The sequence below is a fragment of the Armigeres subalbatus genome, chromosome 2, assembly GCF_024139115.2.
Source record: "Armigeres subalbatus isolate Guangzhou_Male chromosome 2, GZ_Asu_2, whole genome shotgun sequence".
Classification (NCBI taxonomy): Eukaryota; Metazoa; Arthropoda; class Insecta; order Diptera; family Culicidae; genus Armigeres; species Armigeres subalbatus.
In genome coordinates, this window is record NC_085140.1 from 217,294,409 (window position 1) to 217,320,166 (window position 25,758).

Sequence of the window (25,758 nt, forward strand, 5' to 3'; positions counted from 1 at the left end):
TCAAGAATGTAGGAATTGCAGGATGCGAGGTCATTTTGAGACAGTGTGTCGAAAAGACAAGAAACGTGTTCCGTCTTATCAAAAGGATCTCAAAACATCGAAGAAAGTGCGGCTTGTTGAATCTACTGAAACGAAATCTGAATTGCATACCGAAGCAACTGATTCGGATAAAACATATTACGCTTTTTACTCCGGAAATAAGTCGAATATTATCACGTGTTGCGTTGGTGGTGTGAACCAGGATATGCTAGTGGATTCAGGAGCCGATTGTAATTTGATTACACCAGAAGTTTGGAATAAGTTGAAAAACGCTGGCGTCAAGATTCATTCGTCCGTGAAGGGATGTGCTCGAAAACTCAAGGCATACGGAAACGAGAGATTGTTGGATGTAACAGGAACATTTGTTGCTGATATTTGCGTAGGTCGTAGAAGTGGTAAGGCTGAATTTTTCGTTGTGAATGGTGGACAACAATGTTTGTTGGGAGACGAGACATCGAAGCAGTTGGGTATATTGAAAGTTGGAGTAGACGTCAATCAGGTCACAAAGGTCATGAAACCATTTTCGAAAATATCTGGAATACAAGTACAAATTTTCACTGATGGAGAATTCCAATACCGTTAGAAGCTGCTGTGAAAACAAAACTTGAACAGTTACTATCGAGGGACATTATAGAAGTCAAGACTGGACCAACGAGCTGGGTATCACCATTAGTAGTCGTGGGAAAAACGAATGGTGATGTTAGACTTTGTTTGGATTTGCGTCGAGTTAATGAAGCGGTATTAAGGGAACGCCATCCGATGCCTGTAGTAGATGAGTATTTGGCACGTTTAGGTCGAAAAATGATACGAAGTAAATTAGATATTAGAGAAGCATTTTTGCAAGTGGAACTTGAAACGGAATCAAGAGATGTAACAACTTTCATAACAAGTCTTGGTCTGTTCAGATTCAAACGACTGCCATTTGGGTTGGTAACTGCTCCAGAAGCATTCCAACGTATTATGGATGAAATACTTACTGGCTGTGAAGGCACCTATTGGTATTTAGACGATGTTATCATTGAAGGTGCAACTGTAGAAGAGCATGATAGTCGTTTGAATGAGGTAGCCTAATTTACTTTTATATTGTTGTTTGAAATAAATGTTATTTAGCATAAATTAAATAATCCTATTTGGTATTATTTAGGTTCTCAATCGTTTTAAGCAACGTAATGTGGAATTGAACTGGGATAAATGCATGTTCAAAGTCAAAGAGCTAGACTTTCTTGGACATACCATCACGGCTGATGGTATTCAACCGTCTAAAGTTAAGACAGATGCTGTTCTTTCATTTCGCGAGCCAAAGAATGAAGCTGAAGTACGAAGTTTTCTGGGTCTCGCCAATTATATGAATAAATTTATTCGAAATTTAGCATCAATTGATGAACCGCTCCGAAAATTAACACAAAAAGGCGTACCTTTTGAATGGACACCACGACATACGGAATCATTTGAAGAAATTAAGAAAGCTATGAGTGAAGCAGGACGATTGGGATATTATGATGTGAGCCATCGAACAGCTGTTACAGCAGACGCCAGTCCGGTGGGTCTAGGTGCTATACTTACTCAGTATGATAATCAAGGAATAATGCGTATTATAAGTTATGCTTCGAAATCCTTGACCGATACAGAATCGCGCTACTGCCAAACGGAAAAAAGAAGCGCTTGCTCTAGTCTGGGCTGTTGAAAGGTTTCAAGTATATTTATTGGGAAGGTCTTTCGATTTAATTACAGATTGCAAAGCACTGCAATTCCTGTTTACTCCTAGATCAAAACCATGTGCTAGAATAGAAAGATGGGTGCTGCGGTTACAAGCTTTTGAATATAATATTGTTCATATTTCTGGTGAAAACAACGTAGCTGATGCACTGTCTAGACTAGCGGTTCTAGATCCCAAGCCTTTTGATAGCAGCGAAGAAATGATAATCCGAGAAATAGTAGAAGCTGCAGCAAATTCAATTGCATTGAGTTGGGAAGAAATAAAAGCGGCATCTACTGCGGATGAAGAGATTCAAAATGTACTGAGAATGATAAGAATAAATGGATTTGAAGAACTGCCTTTAGCATACAAAGTCATTGCAAAGGAATTATGTCAAGTCGGAGAAGTTTTGCTCCGTACAGATCGATTGATAATCCCTCAGAAGCTTCGTAAAGGGTACTAGAAATAGCTCATGATGGTCATCCTGGTAGCAGAATGATGAAGACCCATTTGCGTACGAATGTTTGGTGGCCAAAACTAGATCAAGATGTTGAAAAATTCGTGAAGGATTGCAGAGGTTGCTGTTTGGTGTCTGCCCCTGACGCACCTGAACCAATGGTAAGGAAAGAAATGCCGTCAGGTCCATGGGAAGATGTCGCGATAGATTTTCTTGGGCCGTTACCAGATGGTCAGTATTTATTTGTGGTAGTTGACTATTATAGTCGATATATTGAAGTGAAGGAAATGTCGACTATAACTGCCACAGATGTAATTGAAGAACTTTGCGTTATCTTCGGTCGTTACGGAATTCCTATTTCAATTAGAGCAGACAATGGACCGCAACTGCGGGAAACGTGTAATGAGTTGAAAAGTTTTTGCATCGAGAATGGTATCGAATTGGTCAATACGATACCGTATTGGCCTCAACAAAACGGAGAAGTAGAGCGACAAAACAGAACAATATTGAAGAGGCTTCGGATCGCACAGGAATTGGGTAAGAGCTGGAGGAAGGAGTTGAGTCATTATTTACTAGTGTATCATTCCACAAATCATCCCACAACTGGAAAATCACCGTCAGAATTAATGTTTGGAAGACGTATTCGAAGTAAATTACCACAAGTACCCATGTATCAGTTAAAAGATGAGGAAGTTAGAGATATGGATCGTTTGCAAAAGAAAAAGGAAAAGCGTATAGTGACAGAAAACGAAAAGCTAATCACAGCAAGATTGATGTTGGAGATAAAGTATTGATGAAAAGGATGAAGAAACAAAATAAATTGGATACTGATTACATTAACGAAGAGTTTCTGGTGACAAGAAAAAATGGAGCGGATTGCACGCTGCAATCAATTAAAACTGGGAAGGAATATCGACGAAATGTGGCCCATCTTAAGGGAATAGGAAATGAGGATGAGAATGAAAAAGGATTGGTGTTACAAGATGTTGAAGAAGAAGATTCTAGCAAAAGAATACGTAAAGAGCCACAGCATTTCAAGGATTATGTACCGTATTAACAATTGTTAGTTTGCTTTAAAATATAATATGTTGAACGTTCGATTCTTTTTAATAAAAATAAGGGGAGATTGTAGGTCTGAACATGTAATAGTAAGCTATGATTCTAGAATGCATCTAAGCAACACTTAATAAATAGAAAAGTCATTCTTGCCCCAACCGTACTTATGGACAGATGTTTTATTTGTATGCAGACCCAGAATTGACCAAGATTCAAACCTTACAGCATGGAGGATCACCACTGTTGCTTTCATCCATATACGATTTTGGCCGTTGCGTGGTCCAATAAGCAGCTCGAAGTTGTTCCCGTCCTGCTCGTTCTTTTTTGTCAACAAATGGGCATGAGCAGGACAGGGAGAAACTTCGAGCTACTTCAAACTCTCATTGGACAGCACTAATGTGTGACTTGTTTCCGATGTGCCAGAAACAGCTGAGCGGTTCTGTTTATTTCTGTTTATTTCTTGAATTACACCAATAAGAGAGTGTTTGTTTTGTCGTGTTTCTGCTTAGTAAGGACATAGTTCGCGCGGTCGAATGCGTAATTCAAGACAAAATTTTCAAAACGACTTATCTGCTTTTGTAAACAAAGATTTAAACGACGATTTGACGAATCTGATAGCTCTCCCACGCAAACCAACACCATCAACAGGTAGCGGAATCCTTCACCTACCTATTGATGGTGTTGGTTTGCGTGAGAAAGCTATCAGATTCGTCCAATCGTCGTTTGAATCTTTGATTACAAAAGCAGATAAGTCGTTTTGAAAATTTTGTCTTGAATTGATGCGCGATTGGACGTATTTTAGGTAGGACGCAAAACATTCGTGAAATCCGAATTTGTGGTTCTATTTTCGATGAAACGTGTTTTGTCTATGGGTTACTTTATTCTGCTTTGGACGGCTCGTAAGTAAATTAATGAATATATTTTAATAATTTTCCAGCATATACCGTTTTGGTTCATATCCCGAACTTATATTCTTATGTGCTTATATTCCGAACACTGGAGTTTTAGCGCCTTAAAACTGAAAAATCATCAGATTTCAGTTCTGAGGATCAAGCTTACAAATGAATACATGACGGTATGAAAAAAAATACACGAATAAAGCTAAAATGGCCATTTAAAAGCGAGTGTTTGGAATATGAGTCATGTTCGGAATTTGAGTCAAAACTATTATTAACAAATGCTCTATATTGTCGAATAGAGCTCCCTATTATTCACCTTACCCATAGTAACACAAATTTTTCTTTCAGAGACATCTATGAAGGTAGTATACGCCCAACAAACAACGACAAGCTACAAACAAGCATCTAGGTTGAATTATTGTTTATTTGTGATCTCTGTAGCTGAATAAAATGGATGCTGAATAATTTGCTAGACAGATCTCATTTCAGTATTTAATCTAACTAATATTCGACATGGCCTATTTATTTGTTTACTACCTTTATTTGAAGTCGAACTTACGTTTTCGTTTAATCACATTTCAGCACATTGGGGAAGTTTAACAATGTACTGAACTAATGATTTTTAAAGTTCTCTGTTCGACTATGATGTGATGCTCTGAAAGGGTGGTCGAATTGAGTTTGAATAGTAAGTTAATAAGCAGGGATTAGACATCCTTCTTTACCTTTGTCCTTCTTAACCATTGGATTTCACATTATCGCACAGTGGGAAAAAACATGCTTTTTCAGTTTGAGAGAAAATCTGGATTCTAGATCTTTTAATTTATAGAAAAATAATGATTTATTTTCAAGACATGCTTTTTATTTTCGTGATTTATTAAACTGTCGGAGATTATAACGAACGAAACTGCTGGAGCAATAAAAAAAAATCATGCATTCATGCGAAACTAAATTTACTAAAAGCCGGACATAACGCCGTTGAATAACATCGGAAAATTATTGAATCTTTGATGTGTGGAATCCCAATATTATCGCATGGATGTTGATCTTTATTGCTGCGAAATTGGAATAATCTTAGCATTTGACAATCATATCGCAACCGATTATCAAGAGATTCTGAGGAAGGCCAAATATACATTGATTTTATTTTCATAAATCCATAAATAGCATTAGGGACGGATTTTATTTTATCATTTATCGACATTATTTTTACGTATTTTTCCTAATGTGCGATGGTTATGACTGGCTGAACAATGGTTGAAATAAAAATCTTGTACAGTTATTAACAAACTGTAGTTTGACAGATCGACTTATTGAATAAGAGTCCAATTATGATTCATATTCAGCAATAAGATTATTTATGTTATGCACTGAGTAAGCCTATCTAACAAATCAAGGATGGCGCGGATGACAACGTTACCGGCGGATGATCAAATGACAGCAGTTCGAGACCCGATTTAGGAAAATTTTAAAATGATTACATATATGAAAATAGCAATTGCTTCAAAATACGTTCATTGGAGATCTTACTGATGTTACCTTCTATGCGTTATTATTTTCGAAGAATTCACATGTAGCTGAATTGAGGCTTAGTAAAATGCTTATTAAAGGTTTAACGAATCAGTTAATAAAGTTGTTTTTCAAAATGAGATGTTGTAGTTGTATAACTTCGCCAAAATTGTGTGAACAAAGCTTGAACAGAAGTTGTGATAAGAAATAGTACAGACATTATTCAACACAGCGCTGAATTAAATCATCACACTGATGTTAGTTCAACTAGTGAATGTTTGTTGGGCGTTCCCTGTATCTTCACTAGTAGATGTTGAACTAACATTCCTTCCCTTCCTTTCGTGATTGTAAAGACGGGACCAGGTATACAACTGCTACTGTATAGGAAAAGGTACTAATCCCAAGTACCAATTTGAGACAAAATACAGTAGATTGCTCAATTGCGCATTGTATAGCCACCCACGATTTATACAATCACATATGCTATGCTATTTCTTGAATTACACCAACAGAATAGACACAGTCCCAATGATGATAAAAAATATGTAAATAAAGACATAAAGACATAAATACAATATTGCATCACAATTAAATTATTGTCAAAAGTTTTAAATACAATCCAATTACAAGTACATCTATATATAAATCAAAGTTGGCATTCGTACGACCGCGCATCACTCAAGAATAGACAGCCCAATTTTTGCTTCTATTTACGATGAAGTTGAAAAAAATTGACAATCAAAATCCAATCTCTCCGATGAAATGGTTTGTCGTTCATTTTGTATTCTAATATCAAAACATGTCATCTAAGTTGACATTATCATCAGATAACGGGAAGATCGATTTGTGTTAATTTTGGTTTGACTATTAAATTAATTCGAAAAGTGTCATGATAAAAATGTCAAGAAAAGGAAAAACTATTTTGAATAACCGGTTCGTTTTTTCAAATAAATTGTGTACGTTAAAAAATATATCATCAAATTGATCAGTTTTGAGACAAAGTTCGCCGGGTCAGCTAGTTAACTATAATTAGGTGCGTCAATCGTTCTGGTCAGTGAAAAACGATGTAGAGATCTGGCGGAGGGCATCTCGCGTCAAGTGGAAATCAATGACCGACGCCACTCTATTGAAGATACGCCGCAAGCCATGAAGAGCACTACGTAGACCATAGTTTGTGCGACGAAAAGGTAGTCTTAGGATTAAGTTATTCCGCAGTTGTCGGGGTTGTGCGTTAATGATGGTTTGTCGCTGAAGAGTGTCACAATCGATTCTACCTTGCAAAATATCGGCGACGGTTATTGCTCTGCATACATCCCTTCGGTTATGCAGAGATTCTTAGCTGATCAGCAGGAAGCGGCTCTCGTAGCTAGGAAGTCGTAGCGGGTCCCTGTAGGGAAGGTTGCGGAATGCGTACCGACTAAATCGACGTTGAACGGATTTGATGCGTTCGACACCGTTGTTGTAGTTCGGACTCCAGACCGCAGAGCAGTTTTCCACCGTGGTGGATCGCACCTAGGATACACAGTATAAAAATGTTACAGCATATATGATGTAACAAAAAGGCTCCGTTCGATTCGACTTATTATTCCATCACTTTTTAAAATTAAAGGATGTCGTTACTATGGGACTTGTATTAAATATTGCGTACAAAAAAAATTGGATAAAAAAATTGGAAAAATAAGAGTTCAGATATTTCCATAGCGTGTAATTTTCAGAATTTTTAACTGTGTAGGATGTGCCAAGTAGTCATTAAAAACCGTACCGATTTTCTGTCACAATCGTATCGGTTGCTGATTGGTTGAAAATGACAATCGATTACTTCGATTGGTAGCGGCAAGTTTTTCGTAGTGCAGCATGTTGTTAGTTTGACCGTGTTGCTGGTTTGTAAAATTGATATTAAGCAAAACGCGTAAATGTTCGAGTTCCAGTTTTTTGGGACAAAATTATTACATAAATAATGGAAGGAACGGAAAGAAAAACATCAAGTTTTGATACATGATGTTTGGAAGATTTTGTACCAAATTAAGTTGGATGCACTGGCGACCACCTCGTCAGAGCAACCGACTAAAAAACAACAAGGCAGACTTAATTGAGTTGTCACATCCTATCCTAGGATCGCACGAGTGAGCAGCAGAGTACCTATAGCGGTAAACGTCTGTGAAATTCTTTGTCACTTTGATCACAAATCCAAGAGACATGGATACTTAATCAACAACATATGAAATGTGATCCGAGTATGTCAATTTGGAATCCAATAGAACACCGGAATCTTTCACACATTGCACTCTTTCAATAGTTGCTCCGAACAGGTATTAGTTAAACGTGATCGGTCGTTTCTTTCGAAAAAAAGTTATTAGGGGAACTGTACCGGTTTTGGCCATGTTCCTAATTTGGCCAATTTTGCGAATAATTCCAAAAATAAAGCAATTCGCAAGGGTTTTATTAGTTCCAACAAGAGATATATCCCTCACGCTTCAACGCTGCTTTCAACTGATCGATTATTTTGAAAAATGAAATATTTTTTAGGGTTGGCCAAATTAGGCACTATGTTGGCCAAAACCGGTGCACTTCCCCTATCGAGAATTTTTCGGGTTATGTACACGGAAACAAAGGCACGAATAAACAATCATGAAATCATGAATCAGGACAGTTCATGAAACCATGATTATAATTCATGATTTCAGGAATATTGTTTATGGTACTAGGCAATCCTCATCAGTCGACAGCATGCATAACCAGTTATACTTCGAACACTCCATTTCCAAGAAGTAAGAACGGCTGAGAGGTAGCACGCCGGACTCTCGCTCAGTGTACTCGAGTTCGAACCCCCTGTTGATTTTTTTTTATTCTGTCGATTTTAACAACCAAATTTTAACGCATGGGTTGCGTTACGCGAAAATAAATCATGGAATCATGATTTATATTCATGGTGTATTTTCATAGCATGAAAACACGAAGGATTCATGGAATCATGAATTAATTTCTCATTTCTGGGAACGGATTTTTACCCGTGTACCAGTCGAATAAGATCGCACCAATGAGCGAAGCATCGCTCTGGTCTTGCAGTAAGCGACAATCGGCTATTGAGCAGAACATTTTAAGATCATCTGCCAATGATAACTGTGGTCCTTTTACTACTAGATGTACGTCGTCAAAGCAGAGAAGGAATATAAACGGTACCAGATGGTTACCCTGCGGTATGCCGGACAAGGCACGGAAGCAAGCATGCTGTCTCTAACGTTTGACGTAAGACACAGTAGACTCGTAGTAGTGGAACGCTTTTTCATAAAACCTTGTCGATCGGTACTGATATATTATTTACAGTGTCCATCTAGAGAAGCCATGACGACCAGGTCGAACTACTTAGATGCAGCACAGATCCACGTGATTACTCGATAGTTGCGATCGCGTTTGCGCCCCTGCTTATATACAGGAAACATGTCAACTGTCTTCCAACAGGACGGAAATACACCACTGGAAAGAGAGAGCTGGAAGATTCGATGAAGTGGATCTAGAAGACTGGCAATGCTCTTTTTCAGAAAGACCGACGACATAGCGTCAGCTCCCGGTTTAATCGACGTTTAAAGTACGCGGCTATGGCGTCCAAGTCTACATCGATAGCGTTTAGCGTTTGATTCGTTAAAGGTACATTACTAGCTGCACTGGTTATGGAGTCATTCTAGAGGCGCTTGTCGGCAAACACGCTAGCAAACTTGTCCGAGAATAGGATGCAAATCTCTTGTTGAGTTGATGCCGTTTCTCCATTATATACTATGGACAATGGAGGACCTACTTCCTTACGTTACTCGTTTACATATAGTTCCAAAAGGATTTCGAATGGGATTTGCCGTCGCTGTATCCTTCGCTGGTAACGTTGAAAGTAGAAACGACTTAACCGTTTGTATTCATGGTTCAGCCTGATACTGCATGTAGTGAGATCGTGGAAGAAAATAAAAGTAGTGTGAATCAGAGGCACGTTTTGTTGTAAATTAAATAGAAGACAGAAGAATAAAGTGAAGTGCATGTTTCAGGGAAAGAGTGCGGAATTTGATGAACCTCCTTAATGCTGCTTTTTCGTCCTTTTCAGCAAATGTAGATCATATGTCATCCACAGAACCCTTGAGTCGGATCGGGCAATTGTTTTTGGAACATGCCTGTCAATGACATATGCCAAGACATGAAAAAAAGTTTGTGCAGTGACATTTGCGCCGGCCGGATCAAGGATACGCTGCCAATTCAAGCCAGACAGCACTTCGGCAATACTGCAGCAATCCGCCTTGCGAAAAACATATGACACAGTCGTTGAGGTACCAACGAACTCATGGACGTCGTCGTTCTCAACTCTAATTACTAGATAAGGATGGTGAGGGACAGCCTTGACCAAAGGATCGGGTGCTGTTGAAATGAATGGAGCGATGTACCGATCATCAACGAAGCAAATAATCATCAAGCTGTTATCATCATGCACAATGCAATTAATATGAGATAAAGTGGCAGTACTGTAGTCATCCAGCAACCTGAGAGGTCCCGGGAGAAATTTGGAAGGGCGTAGGAAATCTTTGTGAGTTGGGCTCAATGCGATGGCCTCATGGTTGAAGTCGCCCAAAACAATGATTTCATCGCTAGGAGATGCGATCTCCGAGGCAAAGAAGACTGATCGGCAATGCGTGTTAATGAGTTTCAAATCTCGAGTTCGATCTGGAGGAAGATACACCGCACAAATGAACAGTTTACGGAATACAAGCTGAATAGCTACCCAAACCTGCTCCACTGTATGGATCGAATCATCTTCTATTACTGTCGCTTTCAGCCTGCTACTTACAGCGATTATGATACCACATCTTGTCGATTTTCTGCTGGTATCCGAGTTTCAATCACATCGAAAAACCTCTTAGCGTAGCATAAACGTAGCTTGAAATTGTGCAGTTTAGCCAAGTCTCGGTCAAAACTATGATATCATAGCAATGATCCATGACCGCTTGTATTCTTCCACTAGGCCATTCATTTCGCCAACTTTTAGCGGCATGTAGCTAGTGGCAAGTGGCAAGTGTGCCACAATTCACTGGGACGTGAATTGCTTAGGGAAGTTGCTAGGATTACTCGATAACTACCATTTCTGTTTCCGCCGGAATCCCTAGTGGCTTGTGGGTCGCAGATGGAGGTTTTGGTCGCCAAAAATTTTCTATTTTCTCTAGAGCTGTCAGAATTTTCTGTAAAGAATTCCTCCAGGCCATATCGAACTCAGAAGCGCTCCTGTTTGCAATTTAGTATTTATCCCAATTTTGAATGACACAAAATATAGCGAGCTTATGTATTTCTCTTTAGGCACCAGCCGAGCTACTTGCACCTCGTTAGTTTCCAAACGCTTTTTGCTAATGAGCCTATTTGATCAGCCGAAACGTCTGGTGCAATTCGTGACAAATAAAGACAGAATTTGGGCTGGGGCTGAGGGACGGTCTTGATTTCCGAGGAAGGCGAAAGAGTACTGCCGGTTCCGAGTAGGAGAGTAGGTTTCGCCACAGGGACAGAATCGTTAGTCATCCTGAAGAGGCGCCGTTTCTTCATAAACCATGGTTCCAATATAAATCGATTCGTGGCTTTCGGGGTGAGCGAGTTAGAATTCATTAATTTGGCGAAATTCGTCTAGATTTCAGATTTCAGTGCAATTCATGACACACTGGCGCGATTGTTTGCAAATAGTGACATGGACTACTGTGGACCCTTCAGTGTTCGGTTTTTAGCTGGAAGAGTAGCAGGCGGGAAAATGTACGTTGCCATTTTCGTATGTGTGGTGGTGAAGGCGGTATATCTCGAAATCGTAAACGACCTAACATCCGTCGCGTGTACCCATGCGGTGAAACGGTTCATCGCTCGTTGCGGTCGCGTAGTGAATTAGTATTGCGAAGAACAGTATAAAACACCATAATTACTCACCTTCATGCCACGTACAAGATCAATGCCTAAGAACCTCACTAACTTCGTTCAATTGAAGCTTGAGCTGAACCGATTCTTTGACAAAAATAGCAACATAGTCAGTTGAGAGATTTGCTCTTTCACGAGCCGAGTTTCCAATCGCTAGTCCCTTTTCGTCGCTGTGGTTTTCGCCGATTATTCCGGTCCTTATTCTCTCGCTGATTCGTTTGTTGTTTTCTTAAAGCTGGCTTGCAGGGTTGGACACCAATCCCCCAAATTTCCGGTGGACCATTCCGCCTAAATTTCCGATTGACGATAGAGCACTCCCGCCTCGGCATGATCTGCTTAGGATCCGACGTATAACACACGTCAATACCGAAGCTCCATCACCGCTAGAGATTCAAACAGCCATCCAAAGCATGAAATCGAATAAAGCACCAGGGGTCGATCGCTTATCAGCCGAGATGCTCAAAGCTGACCCCATGATACCCGCTCAACTACTGCATCGTTTATTTCGTAATATCTGGGACACTGCAACTTTCCCAGTCGACTGGATGCAAGGTATCTTAGTGAAGGTGCCACTGGCTGTATGTGATAACTGGCGAGGTATTATGTTGCTGTGTACCGTCCTCAAAGTTCTATGCAAAGTTATCCTAGCCCGGATTCAGGAGAAGATCAATGCGACTCTCCGGCGACAGCAGGCCGCATTCCGTACCGGAAGATCCTGTGTCAAGCAGGTCAACGAACTCCAAGAGTCCCTTTACTTGGTACTCATTGACTACGAAAAAGCTTTCGGGCGTCTCTATCTCGAGAATATGTGGAGCGCCCTGAGACGCAAGGGGGTTCCTGAGAAAATCATCGGTCTCATCGAGGAACAGTACGAGGCGTTCTCGTGTAGAGTGCTGCACAATGGGGTCTTGTCCTACCCGAAAAGGGTTTATCTGCGTCGTAGCTGGTGTGAGGCAAGGATGTATTATATCAAGGTTACTGTTCCTCATCGTAATCGACGAGAATCTGGTAGATGCGATTGACCGCGGGCTGCTATGGCAGCCTATATCCATGGAGCACCCAAACGACTTAGAATTGGCTGATGACGTTGCATTCCTCGCTCAACGGCGCTCTGATATGTAGATTAAGCTCAAAGAGCTTGCCGAGCGCTCCTCTTTGGCAGGTTTATTCATCAACGTCAACAAAACCAAATCGTTGGATGTAAACACGGTGACCCCTTCCAGTTTCACAGTATCCGGGCAATCAGTGGAGAATGTTGAATGTTGCCAATTTCTTGGTAGCCAAATGGCGTCCGACGGCGGTACCAAGATCGACATAGGCGCAAGGATCAAAAAAGCAAGGGCTGCCTTTGCGAGTTTAAGAAATATCTGGGAAAACAGGCAGATAAGTGAATGCACAAAAATGCGAATTTTCAACTCTAACTAACATGAAACCTGTGCTGTTATACGCTAGCGGAACATGGTGTATATCAGTAGAGAACACTCAACATCTGCATGTGTTCATCAACAGATGCCTGCGGTATATAATATGGGCCTGGTGGACTCACAACTGGATTTCAAACAACGAGCTCCATCATCGTTGTCACCAGAGGCCGATAGCAACAGGGGATCGGAAGTGGGGCTGGAACCGAGCGGAGCATCACAGCAGAGTAAGATGGAGCACAATTTTGCATAGAGTCCCTCGCTGTAGCTCAGACGATGATCAGTCGCCCCTAACATGGGGAACAAACGCTCGATCGGACTCTCGAAGAGGAGCAAACCCCTCCATTCCCTGTCAGCATACGACCATAGTTCCCACCGGGGTTGACCTGATCATCCCTCAGGTTTCTTATATCCCGGCCGGCTCCACGGAGATAGGGGCAGGAGTTGCTGAGTAAGAGGCTAAGGACCACGAGATAGGGTTCAGGTATACTCGAAGGAAAAAACGCTCACGAATTCGTGAACCAGCAAAAAATATACCGTGATTTATGTCATGGATTTGGGAACACCAGTCACGTTTTTCACAACGTTCCAGAAAACGTCACTGTTGTTCCCGATCCGTAACTAAAAATACACCGTGAGCTTGTTAGTTCTCGAATGCTTTTTTGCGTGTACGAAGTACCAATGGTACGCTTTACCTAGCATTTGCCGTGCCCGTAACAAGTTGCATTCGACGTGAAATCCTGTTATATTGTTTCCTATAGAAAATTGGCCTGATCGGACGACTGTGGGCTTAAATATTATGACCAAAATACATTTGTTTTAAACAAAAATGGCGTAAAAAGTCAAGATAATTTTTTGGCACTTATCCCTAACCTTGCAACAAGTTGTATTCAACTAGGAATTTTGACCCATTGTCTCCTACTGAAAATTGGCCGAAATGACGGCTCAAAAGTTATGGCCTAAATACAATTTTTCATACCAAAATTGCGTAAACAATCTAACTAACTTCTTTGCACTTATTAACTCCACGAATTTACTCTCAACAGGTTTGCTCGCTACAAGTTGTATTCGACGGGGAATCGTGTCTCATTGTTGCCGTAAAAAAGTTATAGCTAAAATACTATTTTCTACAACGAACGAGAATATTCCCGCTTGGTGAATTAATCGGGGTTTTCACTTCGTGAAGTTATTGAAAAATAAACAGAGGAACATATGTTGCTGGTCAAACTTCGAGTAGAAGAGCTCGCTGAGTCCTAATGTTGCTTAGTTCGAAATTGGTCGTAGATAAGTACATCTGTTTCATGTAAAAATGGTCCATATTAGGCGACCGGAATATATATGATGTTAGTTCCATTTCGGATAACGTACATAATGTCAAGTCTTCCGGTCTCCAGTAGCCTTGCGAGCAAAGGCGTAGGATTGCCAATCCGGAGATGGCTAGTTCGATTCTCGGTCCGGTCTAGGATATTTTCGGGTGGGAAACATTCTCGACTTCCTGGACATAGTGTATCTATTGTACTTGCCTCACAAGATACATACTCATGCAATGGTTGGCATAAAAAGTTTGCAATTAATAACTGAGGAAATGCTAGTGGAATACTGAGTTGAAAAGCAGGTCAAGTTCCAGTTGGAACGTAGAGCCATATAAGAAGAAGAAGATGACATAATGTCAAGTCAGTTGAAGAGAATGACTCGAGGACATTTATTTTTTACCGCTCGTTTCCCTAATTTAAGCGGTACTGTGTTTGTTGCCCTCATTATTGTTGTCATTATCCCATCATTGAACCTACCACTCTTGAAAGGGACATTGAGTGGGTGAATCATTAGTGGGGCTATGCCCATCCGTACACGCTTCTATTATGTCTGACAAATGGGGCTTCCATATAATCACCGGACGCCCTGGAAGGATGCTTTATGACACCCATGATTGTTTCATCATTTGTCCCTAGTGGCTTTTCCATTATGGCCGGAAAAAGCTTCCGGCGTTTGTTCTGCTATTATGCGGTCATGTTCGTTATTTTCTGCTGACATTCTGTGGAGCGCCATAAGCTCATGTTATGCGTCAGATTACCTCTATATTAATGATTACGTTTAGCTTCACACTTTCAATTTCTGATGTTTCAATGTTGCCCAACAAACATTGGAAGCTGATAAGGCGCTTATTCAGCCAAAAAAGCCCGAAGCTGGTTATGCATTTTTCATTTAATGGGAGATGTCCTATACAATATAACTGTTCCTGTCTGTGCTCGCCATAACTGATAAAAATAAAAATCAATGTATCATCATTGTTTAAATCTAAGTAAAGTATAAAACAAAACGTTGGCAGTGCGCTTGAATATCACAAACTCACTCATGCCCTACCGTGAAAATAAATCCAAACTTGTAAAAAAAATTAACATGTTTTCGTTTGTTTTCTTCAACAGCGTATTGTATTCGTCAACTTTAAATATATCTGCTCCAAGAACTCTCCCCTTGTTGGGGAAGTCCAGATTAATTAAAAACCTCTTTGGAAAATCCACTTCCCAGTGCCCAGGCTCACTTATTTTGCTATCAGCGGGAGAGTAATTTTCATCTTTGATGCTAATTAAACGGATGAAAGTTGCTGTGGTTAGAACGTCCGTTTCACCTTTCGGAGTGCCCGTGCTCGGTGACTTCTTGGTAGCATGCAGCTACGCAACCGTGCCCGTGGAAGGAATTGAGTATTTACGTCTGCTTTCCGGTAGATTATCACGAGAGGCAACGGTATGGAGTTGTTCGCAGCATGCCAGGGCACATAAAAAGAATCGTAAGCCCGGCACACAATCTGTGCGTTAAATCTCCAGGATGCTCTGGGAACGAAAGAAGAATTGACACGAACAATCTAATAAACTTGATTGAAGGGTAAAAATGGAATTACCGCTGGATGGTTCCATGCAATCCGAAATAATCTCGATGGTATTATGTTTCCGTTTTCCTTCTTTTGGAGGAGTTATATTTTGCGCTTGGGAAGTTCTCTATCTAGTTCGACCTAGCTGTTTCGTATCTATGATGCAGCTTTGAGGACCTTAGATAGAAAATAGTTTATTAGCATTTTTGTCGTTCTATACAATGAAGAGGTACCGACGCTGTATCATAAATATATTTAGAGCATTCCTCAATAAATATATCACTCTTTGCGTCATGAATTGAAAATTCGTGGAATCTGGGTTTTGCGATTCACATTGTTTTAGAGTGAATCCATTCTTTGCTTTGAGAAAGGAAAGGAATTTAATAAATTTGAATTGTATGCATACATTTTGTATCATATCAACACATTTAGTTTTTATTGTACTTTGTGAAATCAACGTCAACATGTGTGAAATTTTTTATACTTCTTCTATTGATATACTTTCCTTCAATTGATCTTTGCTGAACAATTTCTTCGTTAGTCTCAGACACATTGTAGATACTATTATTGAATCCATTATCAAGAAAAGGATTTTCCATCTTCGCAATTCGTTGGTACTTTTCATTTTTGTTTCCCCCAATGTCTTGCGTATTACTTGTATGCTATCCTGTCTGTTATAGCCGGGTCGTATAAAGCTGGCAGCTGTGGATCAATTTCCGGTCCAGCCTAGAGCATCTTCTGGGTGCTGTCACACTTGATTGTAATTGGTGTTACCGCCCGTCTGAAATAAACTAGGTGCAACTATCTAATGACGTGATAAGATTTTATCATCAATTTTTTTATATGTTAAAAATCTTCAGTTTTTAACGAAGCCAACCAGGTCATAGGCAATACGGAAATGGCAAGTTCGATTCTGGACCAGGTCTACAACCTTTCCAGTTTGACTCACATCTCAACTCTCACACATGCATAGAAAATGACGATGATATAAATGCTCGAACATATTTAAAAACACCAAAGAGTATGTTTAGTCACCGAGCAAAGCCAATCAAATTCAATTACTGAGGAGTATGGTTTGACACTTTCCGATGGCGAACGACAGAGCCATGGAAAAAGAATATATTTCTTCAACTTAAAGCTGCACATTCATTCTGCTGCCATTGCATGTTGCGAAGACAGAGAAAAAAAATCAGTTCATTACAAATGTATAGAGGTTGGAAAAGGGAAAGTTAAAGGCCACCATCGATTTCCGTCTATTACTTTAATTGACATCGGAGAGCAAAATTCAACTTGCTGCCGAATCAAAACACAAATGAGAGTTCGATTTAAAGAATCTGGTTGCATGCGGTGTCATCTGATGAATTTGTGATGTCGGAAATGTGGTTGGTCGGGAAATCGATTATCTCTCAATTGTAGTATTCAACTGGAAAATTGTGGCTTTGCAATTTAGTCTTATAAACTATTCAACGTTTATGTGTTCGCATTTCAACTTATCCAACCAACATACGACGTTTCCTGAAATCGGAAATCAGTATATACTCTATTTTATTCTGTATATTTCGAGAGCATGATTCCTAATCCGAATGTAAAGCTCTGGAATGTATGAGCCCAACTAATATGAATGGCGGTAAATTTGACAGAATTATGTAGAAAAATATTCCAACCAGACGCATGGTTGCAATATCAAAATGTAAAAAAAGAAACGAAATAATCACCGTATATTGAATAAACATTATTCAATTGAGAATTTATGTAAAAAATCTGAATTTTCTTTGAAGTGAAAAAAGAAGAGAAAAAAATTCAAAAAAGGCAAAAAAAATAATATTAATAAATTTAAAAAAAAACTAATATTCGAAAAAACATGTAGCAGACTAAAATGCAAATTTGTAGTCCTTTTTCCTCCGGAACTTCTCCGGAACATCCAAGCGAGACATGTCGACGAAAAAATCCAGTACATCACGATGCGCTACAGCTTCCTGGCGCGGGATTCGGCCATTGTATTCTACTTTTTAGTTCGAAAAGGAGCCTTCCTTGCCTTGGGATCGCTTTATTGTCTGCTGAAGACCAGATCATTTAGAAATGGGGCACTTTCAAATGGGTGTATTTTTTAACTTTTAGTTAGATAGAAAAGCTTTCTAAGAATGGAACAAAAGTTATATTATTTTATTTCATATGAATGACTGAAAGGAATCATGCATCGTTATTTCGAAGAAATTCTCGCAGTTTCCTGGTGATGCCGCTTTTCAGTCGGCGCACACCTCCTCCGGTCATGATTTTGGCTAGTTGATGCCACTAATTCGTCATACGGCCAATGTCAGTGGTGACTGCTCCCTTCATCAGATTCTGGTAAATAATCACCCAAAATAACTCAATTGTATGGAACTGACAACAATTTGATGGATTCAGATTTTTTGGGATTACCTGGACTTCACTAGTGTAGTACCGTTGTAGCACTTCCTTGCTACAATGGCAGCTAGCTAAATCTAGTAAAAACGTAAATGAGCCATCATGGGACTGAATGAAGGGTAAAATCTGTCTTTTGACAAAGATGGATTTTGCAGGACTGTGCAGAATTATTTGTCGTTTCTCTTCCTGCATGGTGAATATTTTAAAACCACGTTAGTTTCAAACTGTGAAAAAAATAGACCGAAAAGAATGGTTTACTAATTATGAAACGTTGTGAGAAACTTGCATATCCGACCACTAGGAACGCCACTACCTCTAAAATGAGGTGCCCCATTTCTGAATGATCTAGACTTTACACGAACCAGACGGAAGAATTGACCTTCTTGGTCACGACCACTTGGTCGATTTGGTCTTGTTGACGTTGATGACTAACCCTGCCGAAAAGGAGCGCTCGGAAAGGTCGTTGAGCTGCATGTCGGAGCGCCATTAGGCTAGGAGTGCAACGTCATCCTCCAATTTGAAGTTGAATACACCCTTGCCTCACGCTAACTACTACCAAGATGGGCTCGGATAGGACCCCGTAGTGCATTACTCTACACGAGAAAGTCTCGTATTGTGCTTCGATGTTGCCGATGTATTTCTCAGGAACCTTTTGCGTCTGAGCGTGTCCCACATATTTTCGTGTTTGAGAAGGTCGAAAGCTTTTTCTTAGTAAATGAAAACCAAGTAAAGGGACTCTTGTAATTCGTTGACCTGCTCAAGAATGATACGGGGCGGAAAGTTGTATCTATTTTCTCTTGAATACGGTCTAGGATAACTTTGCTTAGGACTTCAAGAACGGTTAACGGTGACATAATGCCTCGCCAGTTATCAATCAGGTTACCCTTTTTGGGCATTCTCACTAAAAGACCCTTCATTCAGTCGACCGGGAAAGTTGCGGTGTCCTAGATATTACGATATAAACAATGAAGTAGTTGAGCGAATGTCATGGGGTCAGCTTTGAACATCTCGGCTGATATGCGATCGACCCCTGGGGCTTTTTTGATTTCATATTTTGGATGGCCATTTGAATCGCTACCAGTGACGGAGATTCGGTATTGACGCGTGCCATACGTCGGATTCTAGCTAGATCATGCTGAGGTGGTGGTGGCCTGGCTGGCACTAGGAAAAGTTATTCAAAATGCTCGAACCAGTGTTTCATCTGGTCAGCTGCTGTCACAGGCAAGATGAATACACAGCTAGGTGTTTCAATGTGATGGACGAGAAGAAGGCGGGGGTGAAAAATTCATTTTCGGTGCAAAACATAAACAAACCGGCTGGCTCTCCCATACTAAAATCCAAGATGGCTGAATTTGGCAGATTAGAACACCTAGTGGTGTATTCATCTTGCACTGAACTGTGTTCAGAGTTCAAAACTAAGAACACCAAGGCAGGCTCTTGGCTCATGTTCTGTTCAGGATGCATCTCTGTCCAGGAGAAACTCCCCCAAGCAGTTCCGGAGGAATTCTCACAAGGAAGTCGTGAACTAATTCTTGGAGAAGTTCATGAAGGAACTTCTGGAGAAATATCTGAAGTAATTCCTGGAAAAATACTATTCCTATTTCCTAATTCCTATTAATGCAGAAATTCCCAGATGAAATCCTGAAAGTATTCCCAGATGAATTGCTGAAGAAATTACCGGATGAATTCCCGGAGGTTTGTTCTGAAGAAATTCCTGGAAGAACTATTGGATAATATCCTGGAGGAACTCTCAAATTAATTTCCGAATGAATTTCTGGAGTAAATTCCAAGTGAAGTCCGAAAAGCCATTCTAGGACAATTCCGCGCAAAAATTCCCAGGAAAATACCTGGAAGAATTTTCGGGGAAATACCTGGACGAATTCCTGGAGACATTCCTTAACAAATTGCTAGAGGAATTCTTGAAGGATATTCTAGAATGAAATCCTAGAGGATTTAGCTATTGAATTTATGGAGGTATTCCCGGAAAAAATCCTGGTAGTTATCCTGGAGGAATTGAAGGAAGAGTTCCTGGAGGAATGCCCGGAGAAGTTCCTAGAAGAATTTCCGAAGGAATTTCTTATAGATTTATAAGTGAAATTATGGAGCGAAGTCGGAGAATTTCCGTCATAAATTTCTTAAGAAACTTCTAGTGGAATTTTGGGAGGAAATTCCGTATGTATTCTTGAAGGAACTCTCGAATGTATTCCTGAAGGAAATGCCGGAGATTTTTCTGGAAGAATAGCCGAAGAAATGTCTAGAAGGAAAACATGGAGAGAAGAAAAGAAATCTTCAAGGAATTTTCTCATGAATTTACTAAAAAAAATAGTGGGGGGTTTCTAGATAAGAAGAAATTACAATTACATGGGAAGGATTTTCGAACGATTTTCACAGGAATTTGTGGATAACTTTCCGGATGAATTAATAAGTTCCCAGGGGAGCTTCTAGAAGGATCTCAAGGAGAATTTTTAAGCCTGAAATGTTTCGAGTTGTTTTGTGCTTTTATATATTATGGATGGGAATCTTTTGAATTTCAACCACCTATTTCTGAATATGATTGGATCGTAAAGTGCCCATTTAAGGGAATTCAATTCAGTACCCGTTCAATTTTTCCACCATTTAGGGGGGCGACGCCCCCCGACCCCCACATGCCCCCCTCTGGCTACGCCCTTGACTGCTGCTCTCTACTTTGTCGGCAAGATAGTATGTCCGCGCTCGCTTGTCTCGCCGACATGAGCGTTTAAATTCCTTCTCCAAACCTGAGTATCGTTGACGGGCTGAGGATTTGGCTCCTCGGGTCTATAATCGCTATATTGCAGCTTTGGCTTCCATTTCCATTCGCTCCTCTATATTCTTTCAGGTCTCATCGGGTATCCATTGTTTTCTCCTGGATGCATAGTTGGCCCAGATTATTCTCGCTGATGGCGGTCTATTGATCTTCCACGCTACCACGTTACGAAATATCTGCAGCACGTGTCTCTAGCTCTTCAACGAAGGACTTTGTCACTGTTGCATCTTCCGGTCGGCGTGTATTGAACCGTTTTCCAACTCTCACCTCCTGCCGACGAATTCACACTGTGATTAGAGTAAACTCACCATAAAAACCACAAAATTCTGAAGTTTCGTACTCTTGATTGCATCATCACTGAAATTAATTATAAGTTATCGAAACGTTAAGCAATGCTAAATGAAACATACAGATTTTCGTATTTTTTCCGTAACGCAATTTAAACAAACAATTCATTTTTGAAAGGCGCATTGACGTTACATGATAAATTATTTGCAACCTTATGTTTTTGCTCCATGTGTACAACATGCAGTGCAGCATTCTTTGGTTGTTTGTAACCAAATACTAAACACGCGTTGCATTGCACTGTTAATAAAACATTGATCACTATTCTAACATTTTGGATACCTTCATGCAACTTTTTTGTGCTTTGATGTTTTGTCAATGCCTGCAATGAAACTGAGAGAAAACAAAGTGCTTTTTGGAAGATGTTGCACGTGCTACTTAGACTATGTAAGGAAACTGTTGAATTCAGTAGCATAATAAAATATACATTTGCTGTTCTCTCTGTTCTCTTGCTTGGGACGTTTTGTTAAAACTACTGTACCCAAGACTGTACGCTTTGTACCCGCAGGCGTCCTTGTTCTTGCAATATCCCGTTGAAAAATAAGCTTGCTGTCCACAAGCAAATCATCCCTCCTGCGATCAAATATGCCATGTCGGCCTGGGAGAGCTACAAAACGCCATATCCCAAAACCATAATCTGAAACTACCACAAATCCATAGAAATTTCCTGCAGATGATTATGAACATTCTGCCCTGGATAAGATTATCAGCGGTCTACCGAGATAAAAAAAATAACATGAACGCTTTGGTGAGTGAAAAGAGAAGTTCAGGGTTCACTGCTTACACTCTGACCAGCCTATAACCCGGGAGATTGTCCACAACTAGGTAATCAAATTCTCATTGTGAATATACAGAGTACATAGTACAGTAATATCCCGATTTTATCACCCCCTGTTGAATTTTGGGGTAATAAAACAGGAAATATGACAAAATCGGATTTTTTTAAATTTCCAATTTTTCAATTTGATTCACAAATATCAATAATTTATTGCCTTGGAAAGCTAATATTCGTAAACGGAGCCCGTGACTTCTAGTTGAAAACGCTTAACCGCTATAAACCTATTTTAAGAGTATTTTGAAACCCCTCGATTTTATGGTGAAAGCTAATGAAAAAATTAGATTGAGCACCACGCGCCCTTGAAATAATGTAGTTTTGGGCAATTTTTAAAATAATTATAACAGCAATATCGTAAATCTTCACCAATTTATTGATTTTCTACTACAATATATTTTAATGCAAATCAATTGCCGAAAAAGTGGACTTAATCCACTGAAAACAACGTGAAAACAACGCCTAATCATGAATTCCAGTGTTAAATATTACTGATTTCATAATGCGTTTACTTTTCCAACATGGCCATTATAAATTTCGATCAAAAAATGTTGTTCTTACTCTTAGCAAAGCAAATATTCTTATTAAGGTTATTCATTTGATCACATTACGACAAAAAATTATGGCTGTCTTCAAACGTTTGACGTTTGAAGCTTTTCTAGCATATTTAGGAGAGGTTGGGGGCCCTCCTTAGCCGTGTGGTAAGACGCGCGGCTTCAAAGCAAGACCATGCTGAGGGTGGCTGGGTTCGATTCCCGGTGCCGGTCTAAGCAATTTTCGGATTGGAAATTGTCTCGACTTCCCTGGACATACAAGTATCATCATGTTAGCCTCATGATATACGAATGCAAAAATGGTAACTTGGCTTAGAAACCTCGCAGTTAATAACTGTGGAAGTGCTTAATGAACACTAAGCTGCGAGGCGGCTCTGTCCCAGTGTGGGGATGTAATGCCAAAAAGAAGAAGAAGAAGGAGAGGTTTATTGATAGCGATAAGAGCGACAATAAAACTGAGCAACTAGCTATGGTGATTGCTATTTTAAATCCACCATAAGATTTGAATAAATCCAAGAAGCATGAAAATTGTTACTTAGGATTGTTGTTTGCGGTACTATTTAGAAAAATAAAAAGAAAGACTAAAATTTTCCAAAATTTTTGAGGTGATAAACATGATAAAATCGGGTCGATAACGTGATAAAATCGTTTAAAGTATCAAAATTCTCTAGAAAATTGTATTATATACAGGGGTTAGACAAAAAGATTAAGATAGGAAAAATTTTGCCGAAGTTCAAATCAGCATAACTTTGCGTAGAATGATTCGATTTTGATTAAATTGGGACCATTGGACAAGCAGAAGAAAAAATGCATTTTCAACATATCCTCAGAAAACCCGGAACATCTTCGGTGGCCAAGGACCAATTTCAGATTTTCCATAAGGATAGTATACTAGAAGAGTTTCCGCATCCCATGATCCCAATTTCATCGAAATCGGATTTTTCTACGCAAAGTTATGCTGATTTGAACTTCGACAAAATTTTGCCTATCTCAACCTTTTTGTCTAACCCCTGTGAATAAAACAGAAAAATAAAAGCAGAAAGGTCATGTGGTTTAACACCTGTAATTTAAAATAATTGTAAGAGACAAAATCGATAAAGAAATATAAATTTTACTTTAAAAAATAATGTTTCTGAATTGCAAAAAAAAAATCCACCTAGCGGCGATAATGCCTATCTCGTGCATCATAAAATGTATTGAAAAAAAAGACATTGTAAAGGTCAAAAAAGCATTATGAGGGAATAGATCGCATTTTTTGTATCATTTCGCATGTTTTTGCATTAATTGATTTGCATTGTCACCATTCTTGAGAGATTCTTGAAAAAAAACAATGATTATTCAATAACTCCGAAATACAATGTCCGATCGGCCCAATTTTCATGTCCAAAAAAGTGTGTCTACAAAATTTGTACACATACAGACATCACCTCAGTTCGTCGAGTTGAGTCGATCGATAAATAACATTATGGGTCTCCGGGCCTTCTATCAAAAGTTTTGTTTTGGAGTAATCCTATAGGCTACCAGTACAACTTTGTTGTACGAGAAAGGAAATATATAAATAAGCTGATTAACTTCGCGCCACAATGCGGTTTTGATGAAATTTGTATTGATAAAGGATTTTTATTGTGCAATCTTATGCGATGTGTGATTGTCTGTGTCGTGGATTTCGAAGCATCCAAAACTACATATATGAAGATATTTTTTAACTGTATTGATGAAAAGATCAAGTGATAACATATTTATAACAAAACATAAAGATAATTTGTATTTTGCATATTTATTATCTTGATTTCTTTATTGGGCATCTATGAAAAATTATTATTTTTTTATAAGGCACTGAAGTTAACAGTGTAAAAATAGTTTTATCATATGTCTCCTATTCACACCAATAAAATGTTTTGTATAAAATACTAATGCATTTAATGTTTCACTTCTGCTCTTTTTTTGTTTTTTATTTTCGAAAGGCGCTTGAACAAGCACGACGGTATGACAGCCTGGCAAATCAATGCAAAAGCGTTTCGCCGTCTCAGGATTTAGGATTCTTTGTACGCAGCCTGCCGGTTCCATCCAATGCTCAACGGGTTCCGAAAAAAGCATTTGCACCGCCCCAAACGGGTGCCCCGGGAGAAGGAGGAGAGGACCTTTCCACAGACTACGGCATTGGAATGCAGGTAAACGTTTGAGAATGTTACTTCAGGATGAAGCGTCGTATAAATGTATAAATTGTGCTTCGTCTTTATTTTCAATTGAAATACATTTACAATGAAATCTAATGGAAAGATTATTGGTCACAAAACAATGCAAACCATCGACTTCCAATCTCGGTTTGGTACACCAGGAAAAAACAGTCCTGATATGCCATTCTCGTAATAATTTGCTGAAAAACAGTTTATTCTGGAATCATTACGTTTTGAGTAAATTTGAATAGAACGCTATTTGTTCAAATCGTGAAAGCTCCATTATTTTTACAATATTGTTTAATCTGTCGATCCACAATAACCAGTTCAATGAATTAGAAGCGAGAAAACCGATAACCCTGAAACATAGTTTTGCCTTGATATTACGCATCTCAAACGAATGATAAAATTATTCTTAAAGATACGCCACAATAAAAAAAAGCTTTCTACATGGTTCATTTTAACTTGCAGGATCCGACGGGCTCAGCGTTAAGAAATGAACTGGTTGTCGACAAAGGCGCCTCGATTCAAGTGCGGCCCTCACTGGAGGCACTAAAGCGAGAATCAACGGAATTGGAAATTCAAATCAAACAGTTACAAGTAAGCAAGCAAGCACCCCTCCGATGTAGATGACTTCTTCATTAATCTTTCCACTATAGCTTCGTTTCATTGTCTTACTATTGCCTCTAGCATGGATGTTGTAATTCATTCCGTCCTATTTCCATAATTGGTGTTTGTTGATCTCCTTAGACAGCATCAGTCAGCGAATTCGTTTCGATTCCAGTTGTGCAATCTAT

At 39.4% G+C, this 25,758-nt stretch overlaps 1 protein-coding gene across 6 annotated transcripts in view; it reads left to right on the top strand.

The window, feature by feature from the left end:
* LOC134211662 (uncharacterized) overlaps window positions 1-25,758 on the top strand; it is a 353,136-nt gene that overhangs the window by 142,372 nt on the left and 185,006 nt on the right. For all 6 annotated transcript variants that reach the window (XM_062688770.1, XM_062688773.1, XM_062688772.1 and 3 more), the window contains 2 exons: window positions 24,749-24,955; window positions 25,433-25,561. In XM_062688770.1, coding sequence (XP_062544754.1) covers window positions 24,749-24,955; window positions 25,433-25,561 — 336 coding nt within the window. The remainder of the gene's footprint in view (window positions 1-24,748; window positions 24,956-25,432; window positions 25,562-25,758) is intronic.